Below are 16,699 nucleotides of genomic sequence, written 5' to 3'. Positions count from 1 at the left end.
AAAGAGTATCTAATTAACTTAAAAGTGAAAAAGCCTGACAGACTTATTAGCAGCACACGGAGTTTCTGAAAAAGCATTTCAGATGGTAATTAAGCCAATTAATGGGCATTTGCCAACCACAGGTATATACTATCAGTTTCTAAATTACAGGACTTTAGTTTAAAAATTTCTTCAAAAATATTTCATTAGTGTGTTGCTGAAGATTATAAAATCACATAACTAAAAATCATCTCCCAACAACCCTGGCTGTCATCTGGATTTGGGACACAAGTTTAATAGTGCTATATAAGAACCCATAAATCCTAAGGATAGCCCTGGACTTGGTATTGTAGTTGGACTGTTTTAAAAATTGTTTAGTATTTGTGAAAAATATTAAATATTAATTAAAGAAAATATCTAATTTTACTCTGCCTTCAATGTTGGTTCATTATAATGTAGTATCTGAATGAAAAGGCATTCATGGATGGAAATATTTTTTAATATAATTTATATGTACTTAGAGGTCACATTCAATGCAATAAGCAAAAAATATACAATCATTTTCTATCTATTGTAGTCAGTCTTACTGCATGTGAAAGTCATGCAACTTGGATGATTTCAAATCTGTCAGATTGTTTGCATGTCTAATAGCTGCATTCTCCAACTCTTGGTCCCTGGCAATCTGTAAGCATGTATTACAATGCAGGATCAGAGTGTTGGTCAACCCTACATTTGGTGTGTGAAGTCACATCACTTCATAGGTATATTTTACACAAATATATCTCTCCTAAATTTGACTCTGTGAAGCACTTATCACTTTAGTATCTAAGGATAAGAACAAAGTTTTATGAGTAGCAATAAAATATCCTTTCATTTTGTTATCATCAACACCAGTAAAATTAAGAACCCTACACAGGCTCTGTACACCAAGATCCTAAGCATGCTTAATGCCTCAGCCTAGCAAGCAAGCATGGGAAAGAATTGACAAGAACCAAATAGATAACTAAACCCTCAGCTTTAACTTAGCAGATTCCTAGTAACTAGGTGATAGTACTACCACATGGACTATGCCGCAACCCATAATGCTCTCCTCTCTGTTAATCAGAAACTGATCAAGAACACCCTGTTTTGAGAGAGATTCCTGCTTCAACAACTTTTCATTCCCAAAAATTATTAATTTAGCTGCAGCTACCTGGCCTAAAGCGTCTGTTGCCTGGAGAGCTTAACAGGTATAGATGTGGTATGGAGAAGTTTGCTAAAGACCTCAATCTCTTAGCCAGGAGTGATATTTCAAGTCTGTGGAGCAGTCTTGAACCAATCACTTGATGACAGCTGATGAGCGGCTCTCATCCAACTGTCCTCATATATATTTAACTTTAAAAATATGAACAGATGGTTATTATGGTGATTCACCAACAGAGAGAGACAGCTTAGCTATTGTCACTATGTACCATTGAGAATCTAGCACTAAAACTGGAGTGAGTATTGTCATTTGGAGACATGGTGGACACTGAATAATTTGTGAGAAGGCTGATTGACTGATCAGGTCTCTAAATTCAGGTCATTGTTGAGGGGAGCAGGCAGTCAAGATTCTGTTTGTACATAGAAAGAACATCAATTTTAGGTGCAGCCTCTACTGGTGCAATAGAAAAAAAAATGAGTTCAGTAGCTGCAGTATCTCTCTGCCACTATAAGTTCAAATGACAGCATATCACTGGAAGGAACATCAGAGAGGAAAATATCATGTTTAATTAATAGCTTAACTGTAATTTTCTTTACAAAAGAACTTTGTTTAGCTGTCATCTGCCATAAGAACATTTTGACAACACACAGGGGCTATGTCTACACCAGCCCCCGCCTTTCGAAAGGGGGATGCTAATGAGACACTTTGGCAGATGCTAATGAGGTGCTGCCATGAATATGCAGTGCCTCATTAACATAATGCTGGCTGTGGTGATTCAAAAGTGCCGCTTTCAAATTGTGCGCCAGCCATGTAGACGGGAGCCTTTTGAAAGAACCCCCCAGTCTTTGAAAACCCCTTATTCATATTTGGTTTTAGGAATAAGGGGCTTTCGAAGACTGAGAGGTCTTTTTGAAAGGCCCTCTATCTACATGGGCGGCACATGATTTGAAAGCAGCACATTTGGATCGCAGTGGCTCGCATTATGCCAATGAGGTGCTGCATATTCATGGCAGCATCTCATTAGCATCTGCTGAAGTGTCTCATTAGCATCCCCCTTTCGAAAGGAGGGGGCTAGTGTAGACATAGCCAGCCTGGCCATTTCTACACATGCCGCTTTCTCCGAAAGTGGCATGCTAACAAATGGCCCAAAATATGCTAATGAGGCATGGATGCAAATTCCCCACACCTCATTAGGATAAAGTCACATGATTTGGAGTCCAGAAGAACATGTGTCCAAAAGTGGCATGTGTAGAAATGGCCGCTGTGTCTACACTTGCATTCCTCTTTCAAAATAGATATGCAAATGAGGGAAATTGAAAATGCAAATGAGGTGCAGCGTTTCATATCTGGCACCTCATTTGCATATTCTTCTTTCAAAAAAGAAAAGTAGTGTAGACATGGGCTCTTTCAAAAGTAATCCCCATCTTCGAAAGGACACTGCTTCCCTTTTTTTATGGGAAGAAGGGTTCTTTCGAAGATGGGGTTTACTTTCGAAAGACTCATGTCTACACTGCTTTTCTTCTTTTGAAAGAAGCTCTTTCAAAAGAAGAAGAGGCAAATGAAGCACCGTATATGTAAATCTGCACCTCATTTACATTTTTATTTCCCTCATTTGCATTCCTCTTTTGAAAGATGAATGTAAGTGTAGACACAGCCACAATGCTGGACTAAAGATCAACCAAAATGCCTATTTACGTAATCTATCTGTATTAATGTATGCTGTCACCTGAACTATGGAGTTCATGTATTGACAAACCATGCTGGGTCAAAGGATCAGCTCATGCATTATTTCTTCATTTTGGGATAATAAACACTCAATCTGGAAAAACAGTTTGCTGCTGAAGCAAGAGCCTAAAACTAATCTTCTGTTTCTGATAATGTTTCTCCTCGTTGTTGATTAGCTTTGCTGCCTTACCAGTTCATATCATAGTAGACTATAAATTGACTTTGCAGTAAAGAGGGAATAGGGTTTGCCTCCACAGATGCTGGTGTTACCATGGAGATAAAAGAACCAATGGCCTTTTACTGATTTGGAATGTACTACAGTGTTCATATAGAAATGGTGTATTCTAAAACTGCATCACTTGCTCCTGAAATCTCAAACTGAGTATCACATTAAGAAGCTTGTTTTAAAGATGTTGTAGATGAATAATATAGAGGTTTCCACTGGAAGCGCGAAGCAAAGATTGGGAAAACAGCACTGATGCTTTATATATTTGCAAATCCATCTCCTTGGGAAAAATCTTTTGGCTTTGCAAAATGTAACCCCTTAGAGCCTGTGGGTTCATCTGATGCAGCGTTTCATGCTGGTTACATCACAGGCTCACTTGGCTGTGTTATTCTTCTGTGGTCAAGCTTGAATGAGCACGCAAAGGCAGTGAATGTAATTTTTTTTGGCTTGTTACAAGAGTGACCTCTTCTAATTCCAGTTGCTTGAAACAAGAGGGAAAAAATAATCCCACAGTACATTAGAGGATGGCTTGCAGAAGGTGTTATTTGTGAGTACTCTTTCCTTTTTCATCTGTCTTCTGCTCTCTGACGTGTGTTAAGGATTGCAGACCTTTTGAGACAGAGCTATTAGTAGTGATCAATTTCTTGCCATGAACCATTTTTGGGTGTTACCTCTTTGGCAGATTACTGATGTGCATTTTAAAATGGTACATAAAAGGGATGTTTTTAGACTGGCAGAAATAAAAGTGATCCAGCATATTTTGTATAAAATGCCTATTCTGCAGTTAGCAGTGTGAGAAAAAAATTGATACTTTGAACAAAAAGAAAGGAGTGCAGAATTCTCAGAATAGTCTATTGCAGTAGTTGAAATATATCTTCCATCTTGTTTTAATGCTTCGTTCTACTGAGACATGCACTGTCATTTAAATACACTACCTATTCATGGAAATGGTATACTATCTTAGGCATTGTGACCTTGATGATGTATAAACTTATCTCATTCAATCCTTCATGAGTATCATATATATATATATATATTGTTTTCTCATACCCTAATGATGCAGTAAATGCCTCAGAATCAGATCATATGATATACATAATATTGGTAAAAGCATTGCAGGCAACACAGCAGACATTTAATAGTTCATTTATTTAACGCAGTGTAGCAGCTCTTTGCATTAGTTGTCACCTGTGGTTGAAGAGCTGGGTGGTTGTACACTTGTAGCCAAAGATGATTGATGTTAAATTTTGTACGGTGCTTGTGACATCAAACAATCTAAGTAGTATGGAACCCACATCTGGCAATTTTATTCATGTGTGCTTTGAAGGATCAAATGGGCTTCGACCCTGAAGCTTGCTGTCAAACACACTGTAGTATCAATGTGTCATCCCTCCGCAGCCCAAAATCAACACAAAATTTATGCAAGTTCATAATCCAGTTCTTCATTTTTATTACTTTTTACTTCTAACCCATAATAAACCATGAGGACTGTGCCCACTATTTGCATTCATCATTTCCATTTCAAGATCTCCTCCTCCCAGGACTTAATTTAATTTGATCAAATCACTCTAACGTCAATGTCAGGGCAGCTGTTCATGTCCCCAGTCTCAACAATTTCAGTAACATCAACTTCAAACCATTCACATTCTGATACCTTTGTTAATGTTCCGTAAAATCAGCTACTCAAGAATAAGGTGCTTCTCAACATTAATAGAGAATCTGGCCCCAAATTTCTCTTTGCTGTGTGTGGCAGGGGGATGTGGTGGCTGACAGAATCCATTTAAATATTCTCACATTAGGCTGAGTTTTGATATGTTGTGTTCAGATACAAGGAGGTAAGAAAAGAAAAGTGAACTTAAATAATAGATTTCAGCCATCAATATGGATTAGTATGAACTATTGGTGTTTACTCCAAGTTAAAAGGAAGAAACGCTCAGCGCAACAGATTCAAATGTGTGTTGGTTTTGAGGTTTCTGGTTTTCGTTACTGTCCCTAATGGAATAGTGTTGTTTTAATGCACAGCTTATCTTGACTAGAAAGCCAATGGGCATGTAGATAATTTGTCCCTCAGCATGCAATGTAATAGATTTCTGTAGTAACTTATTCTTATGGTGTAAGAGGTTTTCTTTGCCACTTGTTACAATACTCAATTGCTCTACTATATAATTTTATGTTAACAATGCATATTTGGTTTTGATGACTGCTTTGTTACTAATTTCATCATGATTACTTTTGAAACAGTTGGAGTTGATTTCTGCCCTCCATAAAAATATTGGAGGTCATTCGGTATTAGTGAAAAGCGTTTAACTCAGAAGACTCCTTTGACAGTGGCATTGCTGTCTTGTTTTTAGAACCAAATGGCAATTTATCTCCTTTCATTGCTACTTGTTTTTCTGACATTTTCCCTGATAGATATGAGAGCATTTACTCTAGGAAGTAAGGTCTGAACTATCACTTACTCTGCAAGTGCAGTTTTAACTTGTTTAAGAGAAATTAGGTGCATGGAGCTCTCTATAAAGAAATACTGTAAATCTAGATATTTCAGAAATATTTTCTGTAGTGTTATTTATTCATAATCTGCACATCTGTCTTTTTATCTGATGAGCTATTTTGTGGTAATACAGCAAATATTCATCACTATGGTAAATTCAAACTAGTGCATATAAACAAATGTTAATCTATATGCAGTAGTTATTATGGCTTCAAATAACACTGTAAATAAATGTGTACCATGTCTAAAGATACAGAACATGAACATTCATAGATACTGTGTTCCCCTTCAGAATACTACCTTTACAAATATCAGATTTAGAAAGCTTAAATTCCTTCTGCTCAGTGTTTACAGATCAAAATCGATTTCAAATATATGAGTTAGTAAAATCACTGTATCTACTAGATTACTATAGTCTGACATTTCACTGAGCAGAACATACATTATTCCACAGTCATATTAAGAAATAAGCTTTACCTTGCTTGCAAAGGTCTCTTTCTTTCCATGTGACAGTTTTTATCCTCATTTTGAGTATTAGATTAGAAATTACCAACCTTGTTGGTGACGCATTTGGTTTCTGTGTTGTTAGTATAAACTGAAAAAATGTAAAATGATAAATGGAATATAGCAATAATATTTGTATGCAACTAGATCCCCAGTAGTATGTTAATGAAGTGAGAAACATAGAATATCTTATTTCTTCCTCTCTTCATCATTTCTGATGTTCTCTAACAGCATTTATTCTCCTTTCTATGTGTTACTTCATTTCTCTCTTTCTAGACTCCTGTGTTTAATTCTAGCTTTGAAATGGCATCATTGACTCTGGGATGCTTCTTTGTACGAAAAAAAATCAAAGGAAAATAATTTCATTTGTACAGTAAATTCATTACTATAGCCCAACCTTTAAGAACAGATCTTCCTAATCAAACTTAGAAAGGGAATTAAATGCTCCAAAGTTATAGATAGCTACACATTAGTATTCTTAATTAAATTCAGTCTAATTTCCTACAAGCTGCACTGTGGGTTAATATATAAAAGTAGCACCTCTTGATGTATATATTTTACAGGGGATATTTGTGTGTTTACATGAAATTAATATTGTTTGGAAGAACTACTTTTTATAACCATCATGTATAATGTAAGTGCTTTTCATATTAGGATGCTACAAAATATAATTCATACTCCATGCTTACTATGCTGTTGGAAATTGTAAATATTTTTATAAAGGCAACAATCTTAGTCTTCTGGGAGAGTAAGTGATTTATTTTAGGATCATTTTGTTAGCATGTAGGAGCGTGAAAAGTCTATTTACTGGTTCTTTGAAAAAGTGAAGATTTTTGGCTGTAGGGTGAAACTCTCTAATCCAGCAACATTTTTGGTCCAGCATGATTTTAGTTAGCCAGATGTCCACTTATCCTGGGTGTGGCCAAGATTCCTGCAGTGCCTTAAAGATTGTTTACAGCCACCAGTCCTGACTCTCCTTGTTCTGTGCTGTACTTTAGATCTAATTTACCCTCAAATGTCATCAGAATTTTGGGGAGTTCAGGCACTTCGAAGTGCCCACAGGCTACACAGCATGCCGGTGCTTTGAAGTTTGCAACTTCAAAGTTGCTGAGGGGAGAATTAGCCTAATGAGATGCTGCATATTCATCGCAGCACTTCATTAGTATTCTCCTCTCAGGCTAATTACTATGCCCCTTTTGAAGAAGGGAGCTAGTGTAGACACAGCCATACACAATGTGGGTGTTTGACTATATCGGTAATAGGGCAAAAATCATCTAGTCCTTAGTCCCTCCACAGGCAAAATTACTAGTGAATTCAATTGGGGTGTTGTATGGAAAAGACACAATCAAGAATATAAGACCTAGCCCATAATTATGAGATCTAATTGAATTATTTTTTCTTCCTCCTTTTTGTTTGAATGTCAGTCTGTATTGGAAATGAGATTGATCTGATGAAGTGGGTCTGTCCCACGAAAGCTCTTCACCCAGTAAATCATTTCAATAGTCTTTAAAGTGTACATTCCTGCTGTTTTGTTTTGTTATCCTCACATGCTTTTAATTCTTTTTCATGGTATAAGGTGCTCTTTTATACCAAAGAACTAATCCTCAGCATAGAGTAGTGCTGCTTTTTTTTTTTCCTTTTAAGTCAAAATGTCAAGTTACAGTAATTGCAGATGCTAGCCCTTCATCATTAAAGTGAGATCACAGGGGATATTTTCAGATCCATTGCTCAGGATAAACAGAAAGAAAGGCATGGAGAATTACTTGTGTTGCCACTTATTTGCCACCAGATGTCTCATTCTCTTCCTGCAAGTATATGTTTGGGCAGCTGTGTAAAGCATCTTGTTAAACTAAAGAAATGAGATGACCATAAGGCTATTGACACACAATTGAGAAAATTATGGCTGGACAAAAACCAGAGAAACAAAAAGTTAAATTAGTAAAAAAAAAAGGTTTAGCTGTAAGTACAACTGAGTCAAACTACAAAACACATTTTGCAAAAAGTCCAGCACTCACACAGTGAAAGGGAGGCCCTTGCTGCCAAAACAATTGCAGTTTGTCCTTGTGACATTGAAGACCACATTGACTGGGTGAAATTCACTTCTGTGCAGAAGGCCAGCACAAAATGGAGAGTTAAGTAGTGTATAAGACTTTTGCCGGTCCTTCATATTGAGTTGGTGGCAGGGATATCTGCTAAGGAATAGAGCAGTCTAAGCAATTAGTAGGGAGAAAAGTGACCAAAACCCAGTGATGGACCCAAACTCAGAAAAGAGGGGCACTCTTCCAGAAACAGTATTTTTATTAGAAGAACTTTCCCAATAGACTTGGACTGAGTAACTTCCACTGTTCACTGCACCTTCCATGTAATGAGATATTAAACCAACAGTCTCTTCTATCCATATGTGATAGCCAATAATTTTGCTGAAAAAAAAAAATCCAGTGCTATCGTAATGATTAAGAATGATACAATTTTATTGTTTTCTTTTATAGTACTTCCAGCAGTAATAGTAATAATTTAAAATACCATGGCGGTGTCTACACTTAGGAAAAACTTTGAAATGGCCATGTTTTGCTCATGCGTGGCTTTTCTATATGGGGTTCATTTTCGAAAAGACCCTGCACACATCAAAATCCCCTTAATCCTATCATCTGATAGGAATAAGGGGATTTTGATGTTTGTGGGGTCCTTTCGAAAAGGATCCCCATGTAGATGAGCTGCGCATGAGCGAAAGGCGGCACTTTCGAAGTGCCATGGCTGGCAGCATGCTAATGAGCACTGAATATTCATTTCAGTGCCTCACTAGTATTCTTCGATTTGGCCATTAGCATAGCCATTTCAAAGATTTTCCAAAGTGTAGATATAGCCCATGCTTTGTAAGTGGAAGAAAGTTATATAAGCAGTTGAATTTCCCACCCTGTTCTGGACAGGCACTTCATTTGTTTACATTGGTCCTGGGGTCTGTGTGTATTGATACTGATACCAAACAATCTCTGGAAAACATATCCTAAACTTTCTCTCAGAACAATGTAGGAATTACTCCTAGAGTTGCCTTGCAAAAAACACACCAGCCCACACCTTAATTTTTGCTAACTGAAGAGCTACTGTCACCTGCTTCATACCCCTGGTGAAATAAACAGGCCAGACCTACTGCAGTCTGTCATCAGGAATTGGTTAACATCCCTGAATCCAACAAACCAGAACTTTGGCCTCTATCAGTGTAAATGAATTGAAATAAAGCTCAAGCTAAACTGCCTGAGGCTTTGGAAAATGGAGATCTAAATGTGGACCTGAACACAGCAACTTGGTTTCACCTGTAATTAAAATACAAGATGTCTGAATTCCAGCTCTGCAATTTGTTACTATTGAATCTCAGTACCACTGATGGGGACTGCCACAGTATTATACTTTTCATTCAGCTGTTAGATACCTCTGGATTCATATGTTATGTGGTTATTACCTGACCAACAGGAAGCACCTGTACATTGTATACAAAGCCTCCAGTTTGCTTTTACAATGCACTGTTCATATGAGAATCTCAAAGCATTTAACCATTATTCTGCCTCCAGAACCCCTTGAAATAGATGATTAATATTAATCCCCTTTGCAGATGGGGAAACTGAAGCACCAAGAGCATTAAGAACAAATCCTGTCCTTATGGCGGTTGGGAATTGTTGGAGCAGGGAGAAGCCAAGTGGTCCAGGATCTTTTTTTAGGCAGTGAGGGAGCAGTGGTTAGTTTCTCTTTTTCTGCCAGAAGCGTCAGCAAAAGCTGTTATGGGTCAGCAAAATCTGCGTGCCTGCTCCCTTATTCCCAAGTGTAAGATATTTGCAAGGTGGAAAACAGATGTGTCTGAGACAACTTGGCATTAATGAGCACAAACTTTGTCATGGAACAGGGGCACTTTTCACACATGTCCTGCTTTGGTGCCCCTCTTTGACCTTGCCTTGGCTTCTAGATCAGAAGAATCTTATAGTCCTGTAGCAGTGCTCTCATCAATATGGGATCAAGCTCATACCTATAATGGCAATTACCCTTTATGTTGCAATTCTCTCTCTCTTCCTCTGTAGCATCACAAGTCAATATATAGATTGTTCAGCCAATTGACTGCTGTGTCATTGATGGCCACAAGGTGCAGCATATCCTCTGTCTTCTGACTGTGTGGTCCTGCACCATACATTTGGCTATCTGCATTGCTGCCTAATAGTAAAGATTGGGCTTGGCAGGGATATGTGTAACACAGCATGTTATTGTGCAGCACAGAGCTCACTTCCCTTAATAAACTTGTATTTTACTTGTAAAAATAATATTGTGTGATATGTTTTTTCTGAATTTTAATAACTATGTATCCAGGAATGTTAACCCCCCAACACACTTCCTCCAATCTCTATCTTCTTTTCCACTGTAAGTTGCTTGTGAAGTTGCTACTGCTATACCATGATGGAAAGACATCCTCCCAAGCACATGATTATTCTTCAGATACATGCATGGTGGTTATTTGATGGATATTTTTATATCTTCCCCAAGGAACAAGTTCTTTTAGGAGAATTGCCATCTTCAGTCAGGAAAATTGTCATCCTTAATCAGGAAAAACTCACTCACCTTGGCCTTGCAGTGGCTGACGCAGCTGTCAACAACAGGGATCAGAGCGCCTTCACCTTCATCTTTCTTTCTTTCTGTTGAAGGAGGACTGTGTGGCATTTTTTTGCTTAACTACTTCTTTTGATCTTATAAGGGGATGACCTCACTGGAGTCTGTCTAAACCCAGTAAGCTTTTTAAAAAATAGGTGATACTTTTGTGACACTCAGGAGAATGCACTCAGCAAAAGAAATGAAGGCTAAAAATGACTTGTGTTTAAACGCATCATAAATAGTCTTTGTTTTACTGTTTTTACAATAAACTGTATAAAGAATACCTCTTTAGCAAAGCCATCTTCTTCATGTAGACATTGCAGGAGATATGAAATATTGGTTTGACTTTCAATTATTTGTATCTAGTTTCCAGAAAGTTTTTATTTTCTTGTTTTGTTATGCAATATTTACTGCACTAAACTTTGTTTAATGCATCTCCAAAGAAATACTAAATATTGGGGAACACTACTGTATATCACTTGTAAATTATTCACATTTCTCTATCTGTGGCATTTTGTATTGCCTTGAATCTTTCACTTAGCTATGATTGATTTTACCAGGTTGACTATATTCATTCTTAGTAGTAGTAGTAGTAGTAGTAGTGATTCTTAATACAAAGTTGACATGCAATATATTTGTTTTTATTGTGAAATAAGGACTTAATTTGGAACATGTGGCCATAACTAATTTATGTTACTGATTCAGGGACTTTTTCTTTTAACTCAAATGTTAACTCACATGCAATAAGTTAGCAGACTACCAAACAATATGGTGCAATTTATTTATAGTTGCTGGGCCTTGAGAGAGTTTAAAGATATTATGTTAATTTACTTACATATACATCCCATTCTCCTCTTCACATTTGTAAGTGTTGCTGCAATATGAATAGCAATGAAACAGCTTGACTGGTGCAGAGTAATTCAGACATTTGATATTTTATATTTCTACAGGAATTTTAAATCTTAACTTCCATGATCTTTGCTTCTGTTGTTCCACATGACAAGGCAAAGACATAAAGTCATAAATTAGCACCTTTTTCTTGTTTTGTTTTGTTCTTTGCAACAAAAATTTGACTCCTTGTTGCAATACTTCATCATAATCATTCTTGATGTTTACATACGTTTAGGAGTATTCCCTTTTATTTTCTGGGAATCGGAGTTGACAGTTTTTCAAATTTCACTCAAATTTATGGAAATTCTCAAACATACCTGTTAGTACTTACCTCTCCCGAAAAGCCCCTTTCTAGACACTTGGTGTTTTGACTTTGTGTTTTTCCTTGTGTCGTAGGTCTATAAATACTCTGCACCAGTTTTGCTGTCCAGCTCCATTGTACCATACCCAGCTAACTGTCCCTGCCACACACTCAGAGTACAGGTAAGAGTAGATATGGTCCACCCACCTGTATTGTTAAAGAGAGATCTGGTTTTATAATCTTATGATACAATGATTCTCAATTTGATTTAAAGCATCCCACAGCATCAGATAAAATCAAAATAGATTTTATATTGACTAAATTTGAAATCTAGTAGGACACTCCTGTGTCTGTTGATTTCTCTCAAGCAATACTGAACATGAGAGAGAGTAAAGTTATCTTTATAACGCATTTTGGGCAAGCCTCCCCAGTCTCCCTGTGAGAAGGAAAAATAAATATTTCTAGAAATTGTGCTTACAAGACAAATGTATTAAATTGATTAATTTCCCCCTTAACCTCTAAGTTACAGAAAGAAGCATGGTTTAGAAAAACTGGAACATTTTGCCCCAGAATATTGTGTGTAAAATCAACCACGTCTGGCTCTCCAGGGAGTAAGGGCCTGATCCTGCAAGATGCTGAATTCTCTCCATTCCTTTTTAACTCAGTGGAATTATAGGGTATTCCAAACATCGTGACTAAGTCTACACTAGCCAAATGCTTCGAAATGGCCATGCAAATGGCCATTTTGAAGTTTACTAATGAAGCACTGAAACCTTTTCAGCACCTCATTAGCATGCAGGTGGCCGTGGCACTTCGAAACTGACGCGGCTCGTCCAGACGGGGCTCCTTTTTGAAAGGACCCTGGCTGCTTCAAAGTCCCCTTATTCCTATCTGCTCATTGGAGTAAGGGAACTTCGAAGTAGCCGGGGTCCTTTAGAAAAGGAGCCCTGTCTGGACGAGCCGCGCAGCAGTGAGCCACGTCAATTTCAAAGTGCCGCGGCCGCCCGCATGCTAATGAGGTGCTGAATATATATTTCAGTGCTTCATTAGTAAACTTAGAAATGGCCATTTGCATGGCAATTTCTAAGTTTTTGGCTAGCGTAGACATGGCCCATGGGTGTGTCTACACTTGCATCCCTCTTTCAAAAGAGGTATGCAAATGAGGTAAATCAAAAATGCAAATGGGGTGTAAATTTACATATTCAGCACCTCATTTGCATGTTCTAATTTCAAAATAGCATCTTTCAAAAGAAGAAAGCAAGTGTAGATACTGCTCTTTCAAAAGTAAACACCATCTTCGAAAGAATCCTTCTTCCCATTAAACAAAGGGAAGAAGGATTCTTTTGAAGATGGGTTTACTTTCAAAAAAGCAGCATTTTCGATTTACCTCATTTGCATTTTCAATTTACCTCATTTGTGTGCCTCTTTCAAAAGAGGAATGCAAGTGTAGACACACCCCATAGGAAGCACTTGGCAAGATCATGCCTGGTACGGGTTGAACAATGCACTGCAGTAGGGCTAACTCTGCCAGTTATATGTAGTGCACATGGATTTTAAAACTCTGTTTAATTGTAGACAGAAAATATTATACACCCCCAACAGAAAATTTATAGAAGCAGTGAGATATTCAAGTGAGCTTTATGGAAACACAATGGGAACAAGTCATCCAAGGTATTTAACCATATAGAAATTATTAGCATACTGTGCATGCTATGGACAGCCTGTTTTTTATTGTACTTGTCCTGTCAAATTAGCTAGTAATAATTGCCAGCTCATGAATAATACTTGTACCAAAATTTTGGAGCTATAGCGCTGAAAAACCCTCTACTTACCTTGTATTGGTAATAAGGAAAGTTAAAAAAAGCAGCAATGAATCCTAAATCTGTAAATGCACAAACATGTTCTGTTATTTACTTTATTTCAAATGTTAACTTCCCCCTGTCATTCACACTTGCATGCTGTCCAGCATTTCAATATTCAGTCTCCATCTATCTCTCCTTGTGCTGGCTTCTTTTCATTAGCATAATCATCACTCCATCTTTGGCAGTGGCAAATCAGTCACTCGTTTGTAAATATTGACTGTGGATGTCCTCCTATGCTGAAAAGAGTCCTGACAATGTGCAGGTTCCCACCTCTTATTTTGTTAGGAGTTTTTAATTTTGTGTTAAATATAATTGCTCCAGAGAGGAGCACTGCCGCCAGTCACTAGATACAAAGGTCAGAGGAGTGTTAGTTTCCTGACCATGTGTGGATAGCTTTCTGGAAATGGATTATTTACTACAAGTTAAAACCTCTCTAGTGCAGCATTATCAGGCCCAGCAACATCTGTGGGCTGACATGATGGTGTTTAGCTGGGTGTCCACTTATCATGGGTGTGGCCAAGTTTCCCAAAGTACCATGGTTTGTTTAAGCCACCAGTCCTGGCTGTCAGTGTTTTGTGCTGTTATTTAGCTCCAGTTTACCCCTAACTGTCTTCAAAGAGCCCACTAGGCAGTGGTAGTGCTGGTAATGCTGCTAGACAATATTCACCTCCTGTGGGTTGGCAAATTCTTTTATTTAGCACCAGTCAGGTCCTAAGCGTGCCACATCTATAGCAACAATAGACTATAGTACTGTTGCCATTTCTTTTGTTGATTCAGATATATACCAATATGTATATTTAAAGCCCATTAGATCTGTAGCTTAACCTAATAAATATTTTCAGTTTAAAATACACATTGTTACATTGAGGCAGTCTGGCCTAGTGGATACAGCACTGCACTGTGATGCTATTGAGTGATCTTAAGTGACTTCCTCTCCTTTGCCTCAGTTTTCCCATTCCTCTTTTATAAAGTGCTTTCAGGTCTACTGATTAAAAACACTATTTTTATTAAAGTACTATTTTTTATACATTTTCTAAAGCATTTTTCTACTCAGTTATTTTATATAAGTATATGGAGGTTCACATATCATAGAGCTGGAAGGGACCTCAATAAGTCAAGTCCCCTCCCCTCTTGATAGGACCAACTACCATCCTTTTTTTTCCCCCACCTCTTCCTATTTTGCCCTAGATCCCTAAACAGCCCCCTCCACAACTGAGTTCACAACCCTGGGTTTAGCAGGCTAACACTCAAACCACAGAGCTATCCCTAATTATTGGCTATTAAGTCCAGTCCCCTTAGCAGGGGAAAGCATTGGCACTGACAGATTTTTTTTAAACCTATTTAGTCTGGGCCCCTAAATGGCCCTCTCAAGGATTGAGCTCACAACCCTGGGTTTAGCTGCCCGGGGCTCAAAGCACTGAGCTATCCCTGTAGTACAGAAAACATAGAGTTCTTGTTTGTGCTTAAAAGCAATATTATAACATGTACAACTTATGTTAACCAAAATGCAAATTTGACTTGAATTAAATGAATAGTTTCAAATGAACAAGTGACCGTGGGGATTGAAAAAATTGCAACATTTAATTTCAACATTCTTCAAACAAACTTGTGATTTTGCATTTTAAAATGACATATGATTCTGAAATGTAGCTTGGTATTTTATGTTTTAAAAACACCCCCAAACAAAATTAAAGAAAATTGTTTGGGGTGAAATGAAACATTTTGTTTAATATAAATTCCTCCTTACTCACCCACACAATTCAGCAAGGAAAACTGAAAACTTTCTTTTTCTGATTAAAGTGAAACATTTTTAAACGTTTTTCCGGATCAAGGCCTTAATTCAACAGTCACCTGGTAGCTTACCACTACATCCAGAATTATCTGAGTCTTGAATTAAGGGCAGTATTCTGATACTCTCTCATTGTGAGTAAGGCTATCAGAATCTGGCCACAAATAATTAGTTGTTGTTGATGTTACTTCTGGACGTATGAAATTATCATGTAATATACATATAAATACAGTTGATTTGATCTTGTAAGTGCTGATCTTGTAAGTGTTCTTTACATGGAACTTTCATTGACAATAGTAGAAGCGCAGCCTGTAAAACATTTATAAATTGGGCCCTACATTTACATATGTTTTAATAACATTTAATGTAACCTTAAATCTTTCAATTTTTGTTACTATTACACACCCCAGGAAGAAAATAAAGAATGGGTGCTTAATTCTAATTTTAGGTTTTCACCTTTATTTGGAAAATATAAAAAGGGAAGAATTTTGAAGCCCAGAATTAAAAGTGAAATTTGTTTTGAAAGAGAAACAATTAATGAGTGCACTACTGTGAAATCTGGAGCATCTCTGATTTGCTGTTAGTTAATTTCTGGATTTTTTATTCACTCCAGCAGTTTTATTTCTAGACAAGATGATCCTTGGCATCTGTTTTGAATTGTTAATAAGGAAATAATGCATTTTTAATAACTGTAACTTGTATAGCAATTCCTTGCTTACTCGTTTTACATAGTTCAGTGTTTGCTGTAATAATACAAGATGTTTCTTAATTTTTCTAAGAGAAAGGAGAAAGCAAAGTAAGCTAATACATGCCAACATCAGCTCATTGCTTGTCCCATTGTGCTCAAATTAGCCCCTACACTTTACATCTCTGTCCTTTTTCATACATTCTAAGAAACAGATTGTAAACGGAATACAGTTTGAATAGTTAGTTAGCTTTCATAGAATCATAGCTTTAAGAACCCACTTTTCAGTACTAGCAATGATTTTGTAGAGGGTGGGGGAGAGGTTTGAACCACATGCACCCGACAGCTAAGAGGGTACACTTTCCATAGAAGCTGGCCCCATCTCCATCAGTGATTACGTAAATTTGAGTGTAATTGGCAAAGGCATAGCAAAG

General features: G+C 37.3%; 1 protein-coding gene across 6 annotated transcripts in view; it reads left to right on the top strand.

Annotated features, from left to right (window-relative positions):
• IQSEC1 (IQ motif and Sec7 domain ArfGEF 1) overlaps positions 1–16,699 on the top strand; it is a 723,956-nt gene that overhangs the window by 401,143 nt on the left and 306,114 nt on the right. For 4 of the 6 annotated variants that reach the window (XM_075006127.1, XM_075006128.1, XM_075006136.1 and 1 more), the window contains one exon: positions 12,025–12,111. The exons of the other annotated variants lie outside the window; for them this stretch is intronic. In XM_075006127.1, the coding sequence (XP_074862228.1) occupies positions 12,025–12,111 (87 nt within the window). The remainder of the gene's footprint in view (positions 1–12,024; positions 12,112–16,699) is intronic. 6 annotated transcript variants of the gene reach the window in all.

This window comes from Carettochelys insculpta, chromosome 11 (assembly GCF_033958435.1).
Source record: "Carettochelys insculpta isolate YL-2023 chromosome 11, ASM3395843v1, whole genome shotgun sequence".
Lineage (NCBI taxonomy): Eukaryota > Metazoa > Chordata > Testudines > Carettochelyidae > Carettochelys > Carettochelys insculpta.
Note: the sequence above shows the minus strand (reverse complement) of the source record. Positions and strands in the feature narration are given on the sequence as shown.